Here is a 24,589-nt window from a genome sequence, read left to right as displayed (position 1 = left end):
CAGTGGGTTAACTGGTCTAGGATCAGTGGGTTAACTGGTCTAGGAACAGTGGGTTAACTGGTCTAGGAACAGTGGGTTAACTGGTCTAGGATCAGTGGGTTAACTGGTCTAGGAACAGTGGGTTAACTGGTCTAGGATCAGTGGGTTAACTGGTCTAGGAACAGTGGGTTAACTGGTCTAGGAACAGTGGGTTAACTGGTCTAGGATCAGTGGGTTAACTGGTCTAGGAACAGTGGGTTAACTGGTCTAGGATCAGTGGGTTAACTGGTCTAGGAACAGTGGGTTAACTGGTCTAGGAACAGTGGGTTAACTGGTCTAGGAACAGTGGGTTAACTGGTCTAGGAACAGTGGGTTAACTGGTCTAGGAACCGTGGGTTAACTGGTCTAGGAACAGTGGGTTAACTGGTCTAGGAACAGTGGGTTAACTGGCCTAGGAACAGTGGGTTAACTGGTCTAGGAACAGTGGGTTAGCTGGTCTAGGAACAGTGGGTTAACTGGTCTAGGAACAGTGGGTTAACTGGTCTAGGAACAGTGGGTTAACTGGTCTAGGAACAGTGGGTTAACTGGTCTAGGAACAGTGGGTTAACTGGTCTAGGAACAGTGGGTTAACTGGTCTAGGAACAGTGGGTTAACTGGTCTAGGATCAGTGGGTTAACTGGTCTAGGAACAGTGGGTTAACTGGTCTAGGATCAGTGGGTTAACTGGTCTAGGAACAGTGGGTTAACTGGTCTAGGATCAGTGGGTTAACTGGTCTAGGAACAGTGGGTTAACTGGTCTAGGAACAGTGGGTTAACTGGTCTAGGATCAGTGGGTTAACTGGTCTAGGAACAGTGGGTTAACTGGTCTAGGATCAGTGGGTTAACTGGTCTAGGAACAGTGGGTTAACTGGTCTAGGATCAGTGGGTTAACTGGTCTAGGAAGAGTGGGTTAACTGGTCTAGGAACAGTGGGTTAACTGGTCTAGGAACAGTGGGTTAACTGGTCTAGGAAGAGTGGGTTAACTGGTCTAGGAACAGTGGGTTAACTGGTCTAGGAAGAGTGGGTTAACTGGTCTAGGAACAGTGGGTTAACTGGTCTAGGAAGAGTGGGTTAACTGGTCTAGGAACAGTGGGTTAACTGGTCTAGGAACAGTGGGTTAACTGGTCTAGGAACAGTGGGTTAACTGGTCTAGGAACAGTGGGTTAACTGGTCTAGGAACAGTGGGTTAACTGGTCTAGGAACAGTGGGTTAACTGGTCTAGGAACAGTGGGTTAACTGGTCTAGGAACAGTGGGTTAACTGGTCTAGGAACAGTGGGTTAACTGGTCTAGGAACAGTGGGTTAACTGGTCTAGGATCAGTGGGTTAACTGGTCTAGGAACAGTGGGTTAACTGGTCTAGGAACAGTGGGTTAACTGGTCTAGGAACAGTGGGTTAACTGGTCTAGGAACAGTGGGTTAACTGGTCTAGGAACAGTGGGTTAACTGGTCTAGGAACAGTGGGTTAACTGGTCTAGGATCAGTGGGTTAACTGGTCTAGGAACAGTGGGTTAACTGGTCTAGGAACAGTGGGTTAACTGGTCTAGGAACAGTGGGTTAACTGGTCTAGGAACAGTGGGTTAACTGGTCTAGGAACAGTGGGTTAACTGGTCTAGGAACAGTGGGTTAACTGGTCTAGGAACAGTGGGTTAACTGGTCTAGGAACAGTGGGTTAACTGGTCTAGGAACAGTGGGTTACCTGGTCTAGGAACAGTGGGTTAACTGGTCTAGGAACAGTGGGTTAACTGGTCTAGGAACAGTGGGTTAACTGGTCTAGGAACAGTGGGTTAACTGGTCTAGGAACAGTGGGTTAACTGGCCTAGGAACAGTGGGTTGACTGCCTGTTCAGGGGCAGAACGACAGATTTTTTCTCTCTCGGGGATTCGACCTTGCAAACTTTCGGTTACTAGTCCAACGCACTAGGCTACCCTGCCGCCCCAGGCAACAGAGACAGGACTTCCCCTCCGGGTACATTAGGGTTAGCTTCACGTATCTCTCTAAGAGGAAAGTGATTTAACGACAACAAGTGGTTGTAACAATAACCTTTATGAATGTGAGGCCACGTTTAGAGCAGAATAGGACTTGGGACTTAACTCTTCTTCAGCCCAGAGACACAGGTCCCTGGTGCCACATCAGAGTGATAATTACATTTATTTCAGCTGTTGCTGCTGATATCATCAAGTGTTTATTAAAGTGTGTTGAGCGGTAGAATGATTGATGTGTCTCCGTGACAACACAAACAAAGGCCTAGCTCAGATCCACATCATCGCAGAGGCGACGGGAGATAACATTATAATGAGAAAATGGTTGAAGGGAAATGATCTTTTAATACTGAACTATCTGATGGGAAGTCTTTTATCTGTTAATAACCTTCTTTGTTCCCTCCACCGATGGGAGATAGAGAGAGACAACAAAATAACTGAGGTCACGTCCCCAATGGTACCATGTTCACTATAGAGGGACCCATTGGGCCCTGTTCCCTATAGAGGGACCCATTGGGCCCTGTTCCCTATAGAGGGACCCATTGGGCCCTGTTCCCTATAGAGGGACCCATTGGGCCCTGTTCCCTACAGAGGGACCCATTGGGCCCTGTTCCCTATAGAGGGACCTATTGGGCCCTGTTCCCTATAGAGGGACCCATTGGGCTCTACTCCACCCTGTTCCCTATAGAGGGACCCATTGTGCCATGTTCCCTATAGAGGGACCCATTGGGCCCTGTTCACTATAGAGGGACCTATTGGGCCCTGTTCCCTATAGAGGGACCCATTGGGCCCTGTTCCCTGTAGAGGGACCCATTGGGCCCTGTTCACTATAGAGGTACCCATTGGGCCCTGTTCCCTATAGAGGGACCCATTGGGCCCTGTTCAATATAGAGGTACCCATTGGGCCCTGTTCCCTATAGAGGTACCCATTGGGCCCTGTTCCCTATAGAGGGACCCATTGGGCCCTGTTCCCTATAGAGGGACCCATTGGGCCCTGTTCCCTATAGAGGGACCCATTGGGCCCTGTTCCCTATAGAGGGACCCATTGGGCCCTGTTCCCTATAGAGGGACCCATTGGGCCCTGTTCCCTATAGAGGGACCCATTGGGCCCTGTTCACTATAGAGGGACCCATTGGGCCCTGTTCCCTATAGAGGGACCCATTGGGCCCTGTTCCCTATAGAGGGACCCATTGGGCCCTGTTCCCTATAGAGGGACCCATTGGGCCCTGTTCCCTATAGAGGGACCCATTGGGCCCTGTTCCCTATAGAGGGACCCATTGGGCCCTGTTCCCTACAGAGGGACCCATTGGGCCCTGTTCACTATAGAGGGACCCATTGGGCCCTGTTCCCTATAGAGGGACCCATTGGGCCCTGTTCCCTATAGAGGAACCCATTGGGCCCTGTTCCCTATAGAGGGACCCATTGGGCCCTGTTCCCTGTAGAGGGACCCATTGGGCCCTGTTCCCTATAGAGGGACCCATTGGGCCCTGTTCCCTATAGAGGGACCCATTGGGCCCTGTTCCCTATAGAGGGACCCATTGGGCCCTGTTCCCTACAGAGGGACCCATTGGGCCCTGTTCACTATAGAGGGACCCATTGGGCCCTGTTCCCTATAGAGGGACCCATTGGGCCCTGTGCCCTATAGAGGAACCCATTGGGCCCTGTTCCCTATAGAGGGACCCATTGGGCCCTGTTCCCTGTAGAGGGACCCATTGGGCCCTGTTCCCTATAGAGGGACCCATTGGGCCCTGTTCCCTATAGAGGGACCCATTGGGCCCTGTTCCCTATAGAGGGACCCATTGGGCCCTGTTCCCTATAGAGGGACCCATTGGGCCCTGTTCACTATAGAGGTACCCATTGGGCCCTGTTCCCTATAGAGGGACCCATTGGGCCCTGTTCCCTATAGAGGGACCCATTGGGCCCTGTTCCCTATAGAGGGACCCATTGGGCCCTGTTCCCTATAGAGGGACCCATTGGGCCCTGTTCCCTATAGAGGGACCCATTGGGCCCTGTTCCCTGTAGAGGGACCCATTGGGCCCTGTTCCCTATAGAGGGACCCATTGGGCCCTGTTCCCTATAGAGGGACCCATTGGGCCCTGTTCCCTATAGAGGGACCCATTGGGCCCTGTTCCCTATAGAGGGACCCATTGGGCCCTGTTCCCTACAGAGGGACCCATTGGGCCCTGTTCACTATAGAGGGACCCATTGGGCCCTGTTCCCTATAGAGGGACCCATTGGGCCCTGTTCCCTATAGAGGACCCATTGGGCCCTGTTCCCTATAGAGGGACCCATTGGGCCCTGTTCCCTATAGAGGGACCCATTGGGCCCTGTTCCCTACAGAGGGACCCATTGGGCCCTGTTCACTATAGAGGGACCCATTGGGCCCTGTTCCCTATAGAGGGACCCATTGGGCCCTGTTCCCTATAGAGGAACCCATTGGGCCCTGTTCCCTATAGAGGGACCCATTGGGCCCTGTTCCCTGTAGAGGGACCCATTGGGCCCTGTTCCCTATAGAGGGACCCATTGGGCCCTGTTCCCTATAGAGGGACCCATTGGGCCCTGTTCCCTATAGAGGGACCCATTGGGCCCTGTTCCCTATAGAGGGACCCATTGGGCCCTGTTCCCTATAGAGGGACCCATTGGGCCCTGTTCCCTACAGAGGGACCCATTGGGCCCTGTTCACTATAGAGGGACCCATTGGGCCCTGTTCCCTATAGAGGGACCCATTGGGCCCTGTTCCCTATTGAGGAACCCATTGGGCCCTGTTCCCTATAGAGGGACCCATTGGGCCCTGTTCCCTGTAGAGGGACCCATTGGGCCCTGTTCCCTATAGAGGGACCCATTGGGCCCTGTTCCCTACAGAGGGACCCATTGGGCCCTGTTCCCTATAGAGGGACCCATTGGGCCCTGTTCCCTATAGAGGGACCCATTGGGCCCTGTTCCCTATAGAGGGACCCATTGGGCCCTGTTCCCTACAGAGGGACCCATTGGGCCCTGTTCACTATAGAGGGACCCATTGGGCCCTGTTCCCTATAGAGGGACCCATTGGGCCCTGTTCACTATAGAGGGACCCATTGGGCCCTGTTCACTATAGAGGGACCCATTGGGCCCTGTTCACTATAGAGGGACCCATTGGGCCCTGTTCCCTATAGAGGGACCCATTGGGCCCTGTTCACTATAGAGGGACCCATTGGGCCCTGTTCCCTATAGAGGGACCCATTGGGCTCTACTCCACCCTGTTCACTATAGAGGGACCCATTGGGCCCTGTTCACTATAGAGGTACCCATTGGGCCCTGTTCCCTATAGAGGGACCCATTGGGCCCTGTTCCCTATAGAGGGACCCATTGGGCTCTGTTCCCTATAGAGTGACCCATTGGGCCCTGTTCCCTATAGAGGGACCCATTGGGCTCTACTCCACCCTGTTCACTATAGAGGGACCCATTGGGCCCTATTCACTATAGAGGTACCCATTGGGCCCTGTTCCCTATAGAGGGACCCATTGGGCCCTGTTCCCTATAGAGGGACCCATTGGGCTCTGTTCCCTATAGAGGACCCATTGGGCCCTGTTCCCTATAGAGGGACCCATTGGGCTCTACTCCACCCTGTTCACTATAGAGGACCCATTGGGCCCTGTTCACTATAGAGGTACCCATTGGGCCCTGTTCCCTATAGAGGGACCCATTGGGCCCTGTTCCCTATAGAGGGACCCATTGGGCTCTGTTCCCTATAGAGGGACCCATTGGGCCCTGTTCCCTATAGAGGGACCCATTGGGCTCTACTCCACCCTGTTCACTATAGAGGGACCCATTGGGCTCTACTCCACCCTGTTCACTATAGAGGGACCCATTGGGCCCTGTTCCCTATAGAGGGACCCATTGGGCCCTGTTCACTATAGAGGGACCCATTGGGCCCTGTTCCCTATAGAGGGACCCATTGGGCCCTGTTCACTATAGAGGAACCCATTGGGCCCTGTTCCCTATAGAGGGACCCATTGGGCCCTGTTCACTATAGAGGGACCCATTGGGCCCTGTTCACTATAGAGGGACCCATTGGGCCCTGTTCCCTATAGAGGGACCCATTGGGCCCTGTTCCCTATAGAGGGACCCATTGGGCCCTGTTCACTATAGAGGGACCCATTGGGCCCTGTTCACTATAGAGGGACCCATTGGGCCCTGTTCACTATAGAGGGACCCATTGGGCCCTGTTCACTACAGAGGGACCCATTGGGCCCTGTTCCCTATAGAGGGACCCATTGGGCCCTGTTCACTACAGAGGGACCCATTGGGCCCTGTTCACTATAGAGGGACCCATTGGGCCCTGTTCACTACAGAGGGACCCATTGGGCCCTGTTCACTACAGAGGGACCCATTGGGCCCTGTTCACTATAGAGGGACCCATTGGGCTCTGTTCCCTATAGAGTGACCCATTGGGCCCTGTTCCCTATAGAGGGACCCATTGGGCTCTACTCCACCCTGTTCACTATAGAGGGACCCATTGGGCCCTGTTCACTATAGAGGTACCCATTGGGCCCTGTTCCCTATAGAGGGACCCATTGGGCCCTGTTCCCTATAGAGGGACCCATTGGGCTCTGTTCCCTATAGAGGGACCCATTGGGCCCTGTTCCCTATAGAGGGACCCATTGGGCTCTACTCCACCCTGTTCACTATAGAGGGACCCATTGGGCCCTGTTCACTATAGAGGTACCCATTGGGCCCTGTTCCCTATAGAGGGACCCATTGGGCCCTGTTCCCTATAGAGGGACCCATTGGGCTCTGTTCCCTATAGAGGGACCCATTGGGCCCTGTTCCCTATAGAGGGACCCATTGGGCTCTACTCCACCCTGTTCACTATAGAGGGACCCATTGGGCTCTACTCCACCCTGTTCACTATAGAGGGACCCATTGGGCCCTGTTCCCTATAGAGGGACCCATTGGGCCCTGTTCACTATAGAGGGACCCATTGGGCCCTGTTCCCTATAGAGGGACCCATTGGGCCCTGTTCACTATAGAGGAACCCATTGGGCCCTGTTCCCTATAGAGGGACCCATTGGGCCCTGTTCACTATAGAGGGACCCATTGGGCCCTGTTCACTATAGAGGGACCCATTGGGCCCTGTTCCCTATAGAGGGACCCATTGGGCCCTGTTCCCTATAGAGGGACCCATTGGGCCCTGTTCACTATAGAGGGACCCATTGGGCCCTGTTCACTATAGAGGGACCCATTGGGCCCTGTTCACTATAGAGGGACCCATTGGGCCCTGTTCACTACAGAGGGACCCATTGGGCCCTGTTCCCTATAGAGGGACCCATTGGGCCCTGTTCACTACAGAGGGACCCATTGGGCCCTGTTCACTATAGAGGGACCCATTGGGCCCTGTTCACTACAGAGGGACCCATTGGGCCCTGTTCACTACAGAGGGACCCATTGGGCCCTGTTCACTATAGAGGGACCCATTGGGCCCTGTTCCCTATAGAGGGACCCATTGGGCTCTACTCCACCCTGTTCACTATAGAGGGACCCATTGGGCTCTACTCCACCCTGTTCACTATAGAGGGACCCATTGGGCTCTACTCCACCCTGTTCACTATAGAGGGACCCATTGGGCTCTACTCCACCCTGTTCACTATAGAGGGACCCATTGGGCTCTACTCCACCCTGTTCACTATAGAGGGACCCATTGGGCTCTACTCCACCCTGTTCACTATAGAGGGACCCATTGGGCTCTACTCCACCCTGTTCACTATAGAGGGACCCATTGGGCTCTACTCCACCCTGTTCACTATAGAGGGACCCATTGGGCTCTACTCCACCCTGTTCACTATAGAGGGACCCATTGGGCTCTACTCCACCCTGTTCACTATAGAGGGACCCATTGGGCTCTACTCCACCCTGTTCACTATAGAGGGACCCATTGGGCTCTACTCCACCCTGTTCACTATAGAGGGACCCATTGGGCTCTACTCCACCCTGTTCACTATAGAGGGACCCATTGGGCTCTACTCCACCCTGTTCACTATAGAGGGACCCATTGGGCCCTTGGGCTCTCACCCTGTTCACTATAGAGGGACCCATTGGGCTCTACTCCACCCTGTTCACTATAGAGGGACCCATTGGGCTCTACTCCACCCTGTTCACTATAGAGGGACCCATTGGGCTCTACTCCACCCTGTTCACTATAGAGGGACCCATTGGGCTCTACTCCACCCTGTTCACTATAGAGGGACCCATTGGGCTCTACTCCACCCTGTTCACTATAGAGGGACCCATTGGGCTCTACTCCACCCTGTTCACTATAGAGGGACCCATTGGGCTCTACTCCACCCTGTTCACTATAGAGGGACCCATTGGGCTCTACTCCACCCTGTTCACTATAGAGGGACCCATTGGGCTCTACTCCACCCTGTTCACTATAGAGGGACCCATTGGGCTCTACTCCACCCTGTTCACTATAGAGGGACCCATTGGGCTCTACTCCACCCTGTTCACTATAGAGGGACCCATTGGGCTCTACTCCACCCTGTTCACTATAGAGGGACCCATTGGGCTCTACTCCACCCTGTTCACTATAGAGGGACCCATTGGGCTCTACTCCACCCTGTTCACTATAGAGGGACCCATTCACTACTATAGAGGACCCATTGGGCTCTACTCCACCCTGTTCACTATAGAGGGACCCATTGGGCTCTACTCCACCCTGTTCACTATAGAGGGACCCATTGGGCTCTACTCCACCCTGTTCACTATAGAGGGACCCATTGGGCTCTACTCCACCCTGTTCACTATAGAGGGACCCATTGGGCTCTACTCCACCCTGTTCACTATAGAGGGACCCATTGGGCTCTACTCCACCCTGTTCACTATAGAGGACCCATTGGGCTCTACCCACCCTGTTCACTATAGAGGGACCCATTGGGCTCTACTCCACCCTGTTCACTATAGAGGGACCCATTGGGCTCTACTCCACCCTGTTCACTATAGAGGGACCCATTGGGCTCTACTCCACCCTGTTCACTATAGAGGGACCCATTGGGCTCTACTCCACCCTGTTCACTATAGAGGGACCCATTGGGCTCTACTCCACCCTGTTCACTATAGAGGGACCCATTGGGCTCTACTCCACCCTGTTCACTATAGAGGGACCCATTGGGCTCTACTCCACCCTGTTCACTATAGAGGGACCCATTGGGCTCTACTCCACCCTGTTCACTATAGAGGGACCCATTGGGCTCTACTCCACCCTGTTCACTATAGAGTCTCAGTCTTTCTTATCTCTCCATTATTATTCAATATCTTAATATGCCTTTGAAAGAGTCACACATCACACAGCATTATTTATCGTAGAATCAGCACAAGTAGCTTGACAGATGGGACCAGATGTGGAGTTTTAACATGTTACCAATAATAACAGTGTGAGAAGAAATGACAGGTTGATACAGTGTGTAGTGACATGTCTTCTGTTGAAAGCCGTTCGTAGAAACACCCAGTCAGGTGATGTCATGATGAGAGTATCAGTATAGTGGACACTGACCCACCCAGTCAGGTGATGATGAGAGTATCAGTATAGTGGACACTGACCCACCCAGTCAGGTGATGATGAGAGTATCAGTATAGTGGACACTGACTCACCCAGTCAGGTGATGATGAGAGTATCAGTATAGTGGACACTGACCCACCCAGTCAGGTGATATCATGATGAGAGTATCAGTATAGTGGACACTGACACACCCAGTCAGGTGATGATGAGAGTATCAGTATAGTGGACACTGACCCACCCAGTCAGGTGATATCATGATGAGAGTATCAGTATAGTGGACACTGACTCACCCAGTCAGGTGATGATGAGAGTATCAGTATAGTGGACACTGACCCACCCAGTCAGGTGATGATGAGAGTATCAGTATAGTGGACACTGACCCACCCAGTCAGGTGATGATGAGAGTATCAGTATAGTGGACACTGACCCACCCAGTCAGGTGATGATGAGAGTATCAGTATAGTGGACACTGACCCACCCAGTCAGGTGATGATGAGAGTATCAGTATAGTGGACACTGACCCACCCAGTCAGGTGATGATGAGAGTATCAGTATAGTGGACACTGACTCACCCAGTCAGGTGATGATGAGAGTATCCCAGTCAGGTGATGATGAGTGGAGTGGACACTGACTCACCCAGTCAGGTGATGATGAGAGTATCAGTATAGTGGACACTGACTCACCCAGTCAGGTGATGATGAGAGTATCAGTATAGTGGACACTGACCCACCCAGTCAGGTGATGATGAGAGTATCAGTATAGTGGACACTGACTCACCCAGTCAGGTGATGATGAGAGTATCAGTATAGTGGACACTGACTCATCCAGTCAGGTGATGATGAGAGTATCAGTATAGTGGACACTGACCCACCCAGTCAGGTGATGATGAGAGTATCAGTATAGTGGACACTGACCCACCCAGTCAGGTGATGATGAGAGTATCAGTATAGTGGACACTGACCCACCCAGTCAGGTGATATCATGATGAGAGTATCAGTATAGTGGACACTGACCCACCCAGTCAGGTGATGATGAGAGTATCAGTATAGTGGACACTGACCCACCCAGTCAGGTGATGATGAGAGTATCAGTATAGTGGACACTGACTCACCCAGTCAGGTGATGATGAGAGTATCAGTATAGTGGACACTGACTCACCCAGTCAGGTGATGATGAGAGTATCAGTATAGTGGACACTGACCCACCCAGTCAGGTGATGATGAGAGTATCAGTATAGTGGACACTGACCCACCCAGTCAGGTGATGTCATGATGAGAGTATCAGTATAGTGGACACTGACCCACCCAGTCAGGTGATGATGAGAGTATCAGTATAGTGGACACTGACCCACCCAGTCAGGTGATGATGAGAGTATCAGTATAGTGGACACTGACCCACCCAGTCAGGTGATATCATGATGAGAGTATCAGTATAGTGGACACTGACTCACCCAGTCAGGTGATGATGAGAGTATCAGTATAGTGGACACTGACCCACCCAGTCAGGTGATGATGAGAGTATCAGTATAGTGGACACTGACTCATCCAGTCAGGTGATGATGAGAGTATCAGTATAGTGGACACTGACCCACCCAGTCAGGTGATGATGAGAGTATCAGTATAGTGGACACTGACTCCTCCTTATCCCTCACTCACATAGACATGCAGTCATCACTTCTAATGTCAACATATCTATATACTGTACACTACACCCTTTTTGGGTCCAGGTAGATCTATTTTGGGTTCCATGTAGAACCCTTTTTGGGTCCAGATAGATCTATGTTGGGTTCCATGTAGAACCCTTTTTGGTTCCAGGTAGATCTATGTTGGGTTCCGTGTAGAACCCTTTTTGGGTCCAGGTAGATCTATTTTGGGTTCCATGTAGAACACTTTTTGGGTCCAAGTAGATCTATTTTGGGTTCCATGTAGAACCCTTTTTGGGTCCAAGTAGATCTATTTTGGGTTCCATGTAGAACCCTTTTTGGGTCCAAGTAGATCTATTTTGGGTTCCATGTAGAACCCTTTTTGGGTCCAAGTAGATCTATTTTGGGTTCCATGTAGAACCCTTTTTGGGTCCAGGTAGATCTATTTTGGGTTCCATGTAGAACACTTTTTGGTTCCAAGTAGATCTATTTTGGGTTCCATGTAGAACCCTTTTTGGTTCCAGGTAGATCTATGTTGGGTTCCATGTAGAACCCTTTGTTAAAAGGGCACTACATAGAAACGGAAAAGGTTTTAACCTTGAACCAAAATAGGGTTCTTCAAAGGCTTCTCCTATGGGGACAGCTGAAAACCCCTCTGTCCATATACACACTGAGGATACAAAACATTAAGGACAGCTTCCTATTATTGAGTTGCACCCTTCCCTTTTTGCCCTTAGAACAGCCTGAATTCTTTGGGGGGCATCGACAAGCCTTCCGCAGGGATGCTGGCCTCATGTTGACTCCAATGCTTCCCACAGTTCTGTCACATTTTCTGGATGTCCTTTGGGTGGTGGACCGTTCTTGATACAAACTGTTGAGTGTGAAAACCCCAGCAGCGTTGCAGTTCTTGACACAAACCGGTGCGCCTGGCACCTTCTACCATAACCCTGTTCAAAGGCACTTCAATCTTTTGTCTTGCCCCATTCACCCTCTGAATGACACACAGACACAATCCATGTCTCTAATTGTCTCAAAGCTTAAACATACTTTTTTATTTAACCCATCTCCTCTCCTTCATCTACACTGATTGAAGTGGATTTAACAACTGGCATCAATAAGGGATCATAGCTTTCACCTGGTCAGTCTATGTTGTGGAAAGAGCAGGTATTCCTAATGTTTTATCCACTCAGTTTAGTCGTAATTTTGTAATGTCAAGACTCATAAACTAACAACATACCCACTACTATAGAGACATGAAGATCACCCACTACTATAGAGACATGTAGATCACCCACTACTATAGAGACATGTAGATCACCCACTACTATAGAGACATGAAGATCACCCACTACTATAGAGACATGTAGATCACCCACTACTATAGAGACATGTAGATCACCCACTACTATAGAGACATGTAGATCACCCACTACTATAGAGACATGTAGATCACCCACTACTATAGAGACATGAAGATCACCCACTACTATAGAGACATGTAGAACACCCACTACTATAGAGACATGAAGATCACCCACTACTATAGAGACATGTAGATCACCCACTACTATAGAGACATGAAGATCACCCACTACTATAGAGACATGTAGAACACCCACTACTATAGAGACATGAAGATCACCCACTACTATAGAGACATGAAGATCACCCACTACTATAGAGACATGAAGATCACCCACTACTATAGAGACATGTAGAACACCCACTACTATAGAGACATGTAGAACACCCACTACTATAGAGACATGTAGATCACCCACTACTATAGAGACAACATGAAGATCACCCACTACTATAGAGACATGTAGAACACCCACTACTATAGAGACATGTAGAACACCCACTACTATAGAGACATGTAGATCACCCACTACTATAGAGACATGTAGAACACCCACTACTATAGAGACATGTAGATCACCCACTACTATAGAGACATGTAGAACACCCACTACTATAGAGACATGTAGATCACCCACTACTATAGAGACATGTAGATCACCCACTACTATGGAGACATGTAGATCACCCACTACTATAGAGACATGTAGATCACCCACTACTATAGAGACATGTAGATCACCCACTACTATAGAGACATGTAGATCACCCACTACTATAGAGACAACATGAAGAACACCCACTACTATAGAGACATGAAGATCACCCACTACTATAGAGACATGTAGATCACCCACTACTATAGAGACATGTAGAACACCCACTACTATAGAGACATGTAGATCACCCACTACTATAGAGACATGTAGATCACCCACTACTATAGAGACAACATGAAGATCACCCACTACTATAGAGACATGTAGATCACCCACTACTATAGAGACATGTAGATCACCCACTACTATAGAGACAACATGAAGATCACCCACTACTATAGAGACATGTAGATCACCCACTACTATAGAGACATGTAGATCACCCACTACTATAGAGACATGTAGATCACCCACTACTATAGAGACACGTAGATCACCCACTAATATAGAGACATGTAGATCACCCACTACTATAGAGACACGTAGATCACCCACTACTATAGAGACATGTAGATCACCCACTACTATAGAGACATGAAGATCACCCACTACTATAGAGACATGAAGATCACCCACTACTATAGAGACATGTAGATCACCCACTACTATAGAGACATGTAGATCACCCACTACTATAGAGACATGTAGATCACCCACTACTATAGAGACACGTAGATCACCCACTACTATAGAGACATGTAGATCACCCACTACTATAGAGACATGTAGATCACCCACTACTATAGAGACACGTAGATCACCCACTACTATAGAGACATGTAGATCACCCACTACTATAGAGACATGAAGATCACCCACTACTATAGAGACATGAAGATCACCCACTACTATAGAGACATGTAGAACACCCACTACTATAGAGACATGTAGATCACCCACTACTATAGAGACATGTAGAACACCCACTACTATAGAGACATGAAGATCACCCACTACTATAGAGACATGTAGATCACCCACTACTATAGAGACATGAAGATCACCCACTACTATAGAGACATGTAGAACACCCACTACTATAGAGACATGTAGAACACCCACTACTATAGAGACATGTAGATCACCCACTACTATAGAGACAACATGAAGAACACCCACTACTATAGAGACATGAAGATCACCCACTACTATAGAGACATGTAGATCACCCACTACTATAGAGACATGTAGAACACCCACTACTATAGAGACATGTAGATCACCCACTACTATAGAGACATGTAGAACACCCACTACTATAGAGACATGTAGATCACCCACTACTATAGAGACAACATGAAGAACACCCACTACTATAGAGACATGAAGATCACCCACTACTATAGAGACACGTAGATCACCCACTACTATAGAGACACGTAGATCACCCACTACTGTAGAGACATGTAGATCACCCACTACTATAGAGACAACATGTAGATCACCCACTACTATAGAGACACGTAGATCACCCACTACTGTAGAGACATGTAGATCACCCACTACTATAGAGACAACATGTAGATCACCCACTACTATAGAGACATGTAGATCACCCACTACTATAGAGACATGTAGATCACCCACTACTATAGAGACATGAAGATCACCCACTACTATAGAGACATGAAGATCACCCACTACTATAGAGACATGTAGAACACCCACTACTATAGAGACATGTAGATCACCCACTACTATAGAGACATGTAGATCACCCACTACTATAGAGACATGTAGATCACCCACTACTATAGAGACATGAAGAACACCCACTACTATAGAGACATGTAGATCACCCACTACTATAGAGACATGTAGATCACCCACTACTATAGAGACATGAAGATCACCCACTACTATAGAGACATGTAGATCACCCACTACTATAGAGACATGTAGATCACCCACTACTATAGAGACATGTAGATCACCCACTACTATAGAGACATGTAGAACACCCACTACTATAGAGACATGTAGAACACCCACTACTATAGAGACATGTAGAACACCCACTACTATAGAGACATGTAGATCACCCACTACTATAGAGACATGTAGAACACCCACTACTATAGAGACATGTAGAACACCCACTACTATAGAGACATGTAGATCACCCACTACTATAGAGACAACATGAAGAACACCCACTACTATAGAGACATGAAGATCACCCACTACTATAGAGACATGTAGATCACCCACTACTATAGAGACATGTAGATCACCCACTACTATAGAGACATGTAGATCACCCACTACTATAGAGACATGTAGAACACCCACTACTATAGAGACATGTAGATCACCCACTACTATAGAGACATGTAGATCACCCACTACTATAGAGACAACATGAAGAACACCCACTACTATAGAGACATGAAGATCACCCACTACTATAGAGACATGTAGATCACCCACTACTATAGAGACATGTAGAACACCCACTACTATAGAGACATGTAGATCACCCACTACTATAGAGACATGTAGAACACCCACTACTATAGAGACATGTAGATCACCCACTACTATAGAGACATGTAGATCACCCACTACTATAGAGACATGTAGATCACCCACTACTATAGAGACATGTAGATCACCCACTACTATAGAGACATGTAGATCACCCACTACTATAGAGACATGTAGATCACCCACTACTATAGAGACATGTAGAACACCCACTACTATAGAGACATGTAGATCACCCACTACTATAGAGACATGTAGATCACCCACTACTATAGAGACATGTAGATCACCCACTACTATAGAGACATGTAGATCACCCACTACTATAGAGACATGTAGATCACCCACTACTATAGAGACATGTAGATCACCCACTACTATAGAGACATGTAGAACACCCACTACTATAGAGACATGTAGATCACCCACTACTATAGAGACATGTAGATCACCCACTACAGATCACCCACTACTATAGAGACATGTAGATCACCCACTACTATAGAGACATGTAGATCACCCACTACTACACTATAACCCAGACGTGTCCTGGGGCTATAATCAGGAGGATATTACTGGGCACCCTGCTCCATCCAGACCCTATTAGACCCCATCAGTGCCAAGCAGCAGCAACAACCAATCAGACTAACACAAATCCATAGAGAAGTGATATGACAAGGTCACCTTTAAACCAACAGGAAGTGACTAGTCTAAGCTGATTATGTTTCTGTTTCTATTCCCAGTGCTGCTTCCTTCCTGTTTCCTCCCGCTGGTCTCCATGGAGATTCTATGTCAAACAGTTGGCTGTATTTACCTAAACAAACCAATGCCAGTGTGGAGAGCAAACTGCACAGTTAATCCTGGACAGATTTTAATTTCTGATAAACGGAAAATAAACACCATGCATGTGTTCCCAAATGACACCCTGTTCTCTATTTAGTGCACTACTTTAGACCAGGACACATAGAGTAGTGCACTACTTTAGACCAGGACATATAGGGTAGTGCACTACTTTAGACCAGGACATATAGAGTAGTGCACTACTTTAGACCAGGACACATAGAGTAGTGCACTACTTTAGACCAGGACACGAGAGTAGTGCACTACTTTAGACCAGGACATATAGGGTAGTGCACTACTTTAGACCAGGACATATAGAGTAGTGCACTACTTTAGACCAGGACACGTAGGGTAGTGCACTACTTTAGACCAGGACACGTAGAGTAGTGCACTACTTTAGACCAGGACACGTAGAGTAGTGCACTACTTTAGACCAGGACATATAGGGTAGTGCACTACTTTAGACCAGGACACATAGAGTAGTGCACTACTTTAGACCAGGACACATAGAGTAGTGCACTACTTTAGACCAGGACATATAGGGTAGTGCACTACTTTAGACCAGGACACATAGAGTAGTGCACTACTTTAGACCAGGACACATAGAGTAGTGCACTACTTTAGACCAGGACACATAGAGTAGTGCACTACTTTAGACCAGGACATATAGGGTAGTGCACTACTTTAGACCAGGACACGTAGAGTAGTGCACTACTTTAGACCAGGACACATGGAGTAGTGCACTACTTTAGACCAGGACACGTAGAGTAGTGCACTACTTTAGACCAGGACACGTAGAGTAGTGCACTACTTTAGACCAGGACACGTAGAGTAGTGCACTACTTTAGACCAGGACACGTAGAGTAGTGCACTACTTTAGACCAGGACACGTAGAGTAGTGCACTACTTTAGACCAGGACACGTAGAGTAGTGCACTACTTTAGACCAGGACACGTAGAGTAGTGCACTACTTTAGACCAGGACACGTAGAGTAGTGCACTACTTTAGACCAGGACACGTAGAGTAGTGCACTACTTTAGACCAGGACACATAGAGAAGTGCACTACTTTAGACCAGGACACATAGAGTAGTGCACTACTTTAGACCAGGACACATAGAGTAGTGCACTACTTTAGACCAGGACATATAGGGTAGGGCACTACTTTAGACCAGGACACATAGAGTAGTGCACTACTTTAGACCAGGACACGTAGAGTAGTGCACTACTTTAGAACAGGACACATAGAGTAGTGCACTACTTTAGACCAGGACACAGAGAAGTGCACTACTTTAGACCAGGACATATAGGGTAGGGCACTACTTTAGACCAGGACATATAGGGTAAATTAAATAAACAATAAAAATGAACAGTAAATATTAAACTCACAGAAGTTCCAAAAGAATGAAGACATTACGAATATAATTTTATGTATATATATATATGTGTGGTAATGTTGTACAAATGGTTAAAGTACAAAAGGGAAATAAATAAGCATAAATATGGGTTGTATTTACAATGGTGTTTGTTCTTCACTGGTTGACCTTTTGTGGTATTACACCCAGTAGATATGGGAGTTTAACAAAAATTGGATTTGTTTTCGAATTCTTTGTGGATCTGTGTAATCTGTGGAAAATATGTATCTCTAATATGGTCCTAAATTTGCCAGGTTAGGAAGTGCAGCTCAGTTTCCACCTCATTTTGTGTGCAGTGAGCACATAGCCTGTCTTCTCTTGAGAGCCATGTCTGCCTACGGCGGCCTTTCTCAATAGCAAGGCTATTGCTCACTGAGTCTGTACATAGTCAAAGCTTTCCTTCATTTTGGGTCAGTCACAGAGGTCAGGTATTCTGCCACTGTGTACTCTCTGTGTAGGGCCAAATAGCATTCTAGTTTGCTCTGTTTTTTTGTTAATTCTTTCCAATGTGTCAAGAAATTATCTTTTTGTTTTCTCATGATTTGGTTGGGTCTAATTGTGCTGTTGTCCTGGGGCTCTGTAGGGTGTGTTTGTGTTTGTGAACAGAGCCCCAGGACCAGCTTGCTTAGGGGACTCTTCTCCAGGTTCATCTCTCTGTAGGTGATGGCTTTGTTATGGAAGGTTTTGGAATCGCTTCCTTTTAGGTGGTAGAATTTAACGGCTCTTTTCTGGATTTTGATAATTAGTGGGTATCGGCCTAATTCTGCTCTGAATGCATTATTTGGTGTTCTACGTTGGACACAAAGGATATTTTAGCAGAATTCTGCAGAATCTCAATTTGGTGTTTGTCCCATTTTGTGAATTCTTCGTTAGTGAGCGGACCCCAGACCTCAAAACCATGAAGGGCAATTGGTTCTATAACTGATTCAAGTATTTTTAGCCAGATCCTAATTGGGATGTTGAACTTTATGTTCCTTTTGATGGCATAGAATCCCCTTCTTGCCTCGTCTCTCAGATCGTTTTCCACAGCTTTGTGGAAGTTACTTGTGGAGCTGATGTTTAGGCCGAGGTATGTATAGTTTTTTGTGTGCTCTAGGGCAACGGTGTCTAGATGGAATTTGTATTCTTGGTCCTGACGACTGGACCTTTTTTGTCTAACTGAGATTTACTTTCATGGCCCAGGTCTGACAGAATCTGTGCAGAAGATCTAGGTGCTGCTGTTGGTCCTCCTTGGTTGGTGACAGAAGCACCAGATCATCAGAAAACAGTAGACATTTGACTTCAGATTCTCATAGGGTGAGGCCGGGTGCTGCAGACTGTTCTAGAGCCCGCACCAATTTGTTGATATATATGTTGAAGAGGGTGGGGCTTAAGCTGCATCCCTGTCTCACCCCACGACCCTGTGGAAAGAAGTGTATGTTTCTTGCCAATTTAAACCTCACATTTGTTGTTTGTGTACATGGATTTTATAGCGTTGATTATTTTTTCCCCCAACACCACCGTCCATTCATTTGTATAGCAGACCCTCATGCCAATATGAGTGTGTATATAAAGTCATGTGTGTGTATATAAAGTCATGTAGCCTGCGGGTTGTGTTAGTCATACAGACCGTCTGGTTCAAGGTTGAACTCTGAATCGTCTCTTTCTCCTCTCTCTGTCTTCTCAGATGTCAGTTTGTGAGTCTAGTGATGTTTGTTGTTTAATCTCGTCTACAGTATCTCTCTGTCCCATCATGTGAGGTTCCATCGTCACCATACAGGCAGTGTCCAATGTCCAGTACATATATACATATCTAGTACATATAGTATATGTTCAGTAAATATAGTTACATATAGTACACATCTAGTACATATAGTATATGTTCAGTAAATATAGTTACATATAGTACATATCTAGTACATATAGTATATGTTCAGTAAATATAGTTACATATAGTACATATCTAGTACATATAGTACATGTTCAGTAAATATAGTTACATATAGTACACATCTAGTACATATAGTACATGTTCAGTAAATATAGTTACATATAGTACATATCTAGTACATATAGTATATGTTCAGTAAATATAGTTACATATCTAGTACATATAGTATATGTTCAGTAAATATAGTTACATATCTAGTACATATAGTACATGTCTAGTACATACAGTTGATATTTAGTACATATCTAGTTCATGTAGTACATATATAGTATATATAGTACATGACCAGTAGTACATGTCTAGTACATATAGTACATATCTAGTACATATCTAGTACATATAAAGTACATATATAGTACATGTCTAGTACATATCTAGTACATATCTAGTACATATCTAGTACATATCTAGTACATATCTAGTACATATATAGTACATATCTAGTACATATCTAGTACATGTCTGTTCAGGGGCAGAACGACAGTTTTGAACCTCGTCAGCTCGGGGGTTTGAACTTGCAACCTTCCGGTTACTAGTACAATGCTCTAACCACTAGGATACCCTGCCACCCTAAAGAATCCCCAAATCTAGGGGATTCGATCTTGCAACCTTTCGGTTACTAGTCCAACGCTCTAACCACTAGGATACCCTGCCACCTCTACACTCTAACCACTAGGCTACCCTGCCACTCCAAGAATCCCCGATTCTAGGGGATTCGATCTTGCAACCTTTCGGTTACTAGTCCAACGCTCTAACCACTAGGCTACCCTGCCACCTCTACACTCTAACCACTAGGCTACCCTGCCACCTCTACGCTCTAACCACTAGGCTACCCTGCCTCCTCTACACTCTAACCACTAGGCTACCCTGCCACCTCTACGCTCTAACCACTAGGCTACCCTGCCACCTCTACGCTCTAACCACTAGGATACCCTGTCACCTCTACGCTCTAACCACTAGGATACCCTGCTGCCTCTACACTCTAACCACTAGGCTACCCTGCTGCCTCTACACTCTAACCACTAGGATACCCTGCCTCCTCTACACTCTAACCACTAGGCTACCCAGCCGCCCCTCCACTCTAACCACTAGGCTACCCTGCCGCCTCTACGCTCTAACCACTAGGCTACCCTGCCGCCTCTACGCTCTAACCACTAGGCTACCCTGCCGCCTCTACGCTCTAACCACTAGGCTACCCTGCAACCTCTACACTCTAACCACTAGGCTACCCTGCCACCTCTACACTCTAACCACTAGGCTACCCTGCCACCTCTACACTCTAACCACTAGCCTACCCTGCCGCCTCTACACTCTAACCACTAGGCTACCCTGCTGCCTCTCCACTCTAACCACTAGGCTACCCTGCCACCTCTACACTCTAACCACTAGGCTACCCTGCCGCCTCTACACTCTAACCACTAGGCTACCCTGCCGCCTCTACACTCTAACTACTAGGCTACCCTGCCACCTCTACACTCTAACCACTAGGCTACCCTGCAACCTCTACACTCTAACCACTAGGCTACCCTGCCACCTCTACACTCTAACCACTAGGCTACCCTGCCTCCTCTACATTCTAACCACTAGGCTACCCTGCCACCTCTACACTCTAACCACTAGGCTACCCTGCCGAATAAGGCTGTGGCGTAACAACATGTGTTGACAGGGAAGGGGTCTGAATACTTTTCTGGATCCCGAAAGGTTTGTTTGGGGGGGGCAGAGTCAGGCTGTGGCTCTTAACTGTTTCTCTCTCTCTCTCTCTCTCTCTCTCTCTCTCTCTCTCTCTCTCTCTCTCTCTCTCTCTCTCTCTCTCTCTCTCTCTCTCTCTCTCTCTCTCTCTCTCTCTCTCTCTCTCTCTCTCTCTCTCTCTCTCACACACACAGCTCCTGTAGAACCCCTACTCTGTAAGTTTGCAGATGGAGGACAGAAGAAGAGGCTGAACCAGAACAAGTACCCCCACAACGGACAACCGTGGACCAGAGATGGAGAGGTGAGATGCAACTGTCATGGCGTTGGCCTCTTTGGGTATAGCAAGCCCCATCCCCCTCTCCCTGCCTCCCCTTTGCCTCCTTCAACTAGGTTGCTGAGGTCAGAGATACGTCGGAAATTCCTGAGGATCTCCTCATGGACAACACAGTATAGAGAGAGTAAATTTTCATAGAGAACAAAGCAATTCCTTCCACCTCACAGAACTTGAGGTCCGAACAAATGTCATGTTCCGGAGAAAGTATAAAAGATGGGTGAAGAATCCAGCTAAGAACTGGTCCGTTTGTTATAACTTGGGGAAGCTCATGGGAGACGGTGTGGCCACATTACCATAACGCTGTTTATATAAGAGCCTCAGATATGAGGTTTACATCTAATTGTTGTATAAGATGAATGAGTGAGGATGATACTGTTTGTAAAATTGTGTAATGTGATTTTGGACTGTTTAATGAAGGAAAACTCAAAAAGGGGATTGGAGTTAACTAAATCAGAGGACCGCTCCTGAGCCCAGTTAGGGTCAGGCGTCCTGGACCGCTCCTGAGCCCAGTTAGGGTCAGACGTCCTGGACCGCTCCTGAGCCCAGTTAGGGTCAGGCGTCCTGGACCGCTCCTGAGCCCAGTTAGGGTCAGACATCCTGGACCGCCCCTGAGCCCAGTTAGGGTCAGACGTCTTGGACCGCTCCTGAGCCCAGTTATGGTCAGCCGTCCTGGACCGCCCCTGAGCCCAGTTAGGGTCAGACGTCCTGGACCGCTCCTGAGCCCAGTTAGGGTCAGACGTCCTGGACCGCCCCTGAGCCCAGTTAGGGTCAGACGTCCTGGACCGCCCCTGAGCCCAGTTAGGGTCAGACATCCTGGACCGCTCCTGAGCCCAGTTAGGGTCAGACGTCCTGGACCGCCCCTGAGCCCAGTTAGGGTCAGACGTCCTGGACCGCTCCTGAGCCCAGTTAGGGTCAGACGTCCTGGACCGCTCCTGAGCCCAGTTAGGGTCAGACATCCTGGACCGCTCCTGAGCCCAGTTAGGGTCAGGCGTCCTGGACCGCTCCTGAGCCCAGTTAGGGTCAGACATCCTGGACCGCTCCTGAGTCCAGTTAGGGTCAGACGTCCTGGACCGCCCCTGAGTCCAGTTAGGGTCAGACGTCCTGGACCGCCCCTGAGCCCAGTTAGGGTCAGACGTCCTGGACCGCCCCTGAGTCCAGTTAGGGTCAGGCGTCCTGGACCGCTCCTGAGCCCAGTTAGGGTCAGGCGTCCGGGGACAGCCCTCTTCTGCCATTCCGAATAAAACCCAACTTTGAGAAATTATCAGCAGACCATGTTTCTCTCCGTTAGGAGGGGGACAAAGGTTGTAGACCATTGCTGAATCTTTTTAACCAAACCACGTGGTTACACTCTTAGACTATCGATACAGACAGAATAAGTCTTTGATATTAATTACTAGTCTGCAGCTCGGAATTCGGTATCATTGAACGCGAAGAACGACAACCGTCGAAACAATCATTATATAACAAAACAAATGAATGTCACTCTGAACAATCCACTCTAAAAACAACAGAGAGAGAGAGAGAGAGAGAGAGAGAGAGAGAGAGAGAGAGAGAGAGAGAGAGAGAGAGAGAGAGAGAGAGAGAGAGAGAGAGAGAGAGAGAGAGAGAGAGAGAGAAGTGGGAGAGAGAGAGAGATTTCTTGTAAGGAGAGAGAGAGAGAGAGTTTAGAGAGAGAGAGAGAGAGAGAGAGAGAGAGAGAGAGAGAGAGAGAGAGAGAGAGAAATGGGAGAGAGAGAGAGAGAAAGAGAGAGAATTCCACAAAATAAAAAATAATAAAATCACCAGCGATGAAGACGACGCACTGCGTGTAAATATATTTAGTGATTGCAATTGTTCCCGAATGAGTGAGGAGGATTAGCATTTCAATTGTTATAATTATCACTCTGTTGTGACTTCTCAGTCGACCCCACTTCCCTTTAGCCCACTAGGGGCACATTCTCCTACCATACCGGTTTAGCCCACTAGGGGCACATTCTCCTACCATACCGGTTTAGCCCACTAGGGGCACATTCTCCTACCATACCGGTTTAGCCCACTAGGGGCACATTCTCCTACCATACCGGTTTAGCCCACTAGGGGCACATTCTCCTACCATACCGGTTTAGCCCACTAGGGGCACATTCTCCTACCATACCGGTTTAGCCCACTAGGGGCACATTCTCCTACCATACCGGTTTAGCCCACTAGGGGCACATTCTCCTACCATACCGGTTTAGCCCACTAGGGGCACATTCTCCTACCATACCGGTTTAGCCCACTAGGGGCACATTCTCCTACCATACCGGTTTAGCCCACTAGGGGCACATTCTCCTACCATACCGGTTTAGCCCACTAGGGGCACATTCTCCTACCATACCGGTTTAGCCCACTAGGGCACATTCTCCTACCATACCGGTTTAGCCCACTAGGGGCACATTCTCCTACCATACCGGTTTAGCCCACTAGGGGCACATTCTATCATTTCTTGTAACCATATTTACTGTTTGTTTATGCGTTTCTGTGAATTACTTAGTTAGTAATAAATAAATGATTTAAGACAATTGATGTATGGGATGACTCATAGTGAAGACTGGGTTTGTGCAGATAACCAACAATTTACGACATTTGCAATGAGACTAACGTGAGTTAAGGTAAATAATTCAT

The 24,589-nt window shown here is 47.9% G+C and overlaps 1 protein-coding gene across 5 annotated transcripts in view; it reads left to right on the top strand.

The window, feature by feature from the left end:
* The window catches only part of LOC124020897 (RNA-binding motif, single-stranded-interacting protein 3-like), a 152,795-nt gene that overhangs the window by 86,331 nt on the left and 41,875 nt on the right, over nt 1–24,589 (top strand). For all 5 annotated transcript variants that reach the window (XM_046336195.1, XM_046336197.1, XM_046336198.1 and 2 more), the window contains exon 6: nt 21,807–21,913. In XM_046336195.1, coding sequence (XP_046192151.1) covers nt 21,807–21,913 — 107 coding nt within the window. The remainder of the gene's footprint in view (nt 1–21,806; nt 21,914–24,589) is intronic.

Source organism: Oncorhynchus gorbuscha, unplaced genomic scaffold, assembly GCF_021184085.1.
Source record: "Oncorhynchus gorbuscha isolate QuinsamMale2020 ecotype Even-year unplaced genomic scaffold, OgorEven_v1.0 Un_scaffold_974, whole genome shotgun sequence".
NCBI lineage: Eukaryota > Metazoa > Chordata > Actinopteri > Salmoniformes > Salmonidae > Oncorhynchus > Oncorhynchus gorbuscha.
The sequence above is the reverse complement of the archived record's forward strand: the minus strand, read 5'-3'. Positions and strand labels throughout refer to the sequence as shown.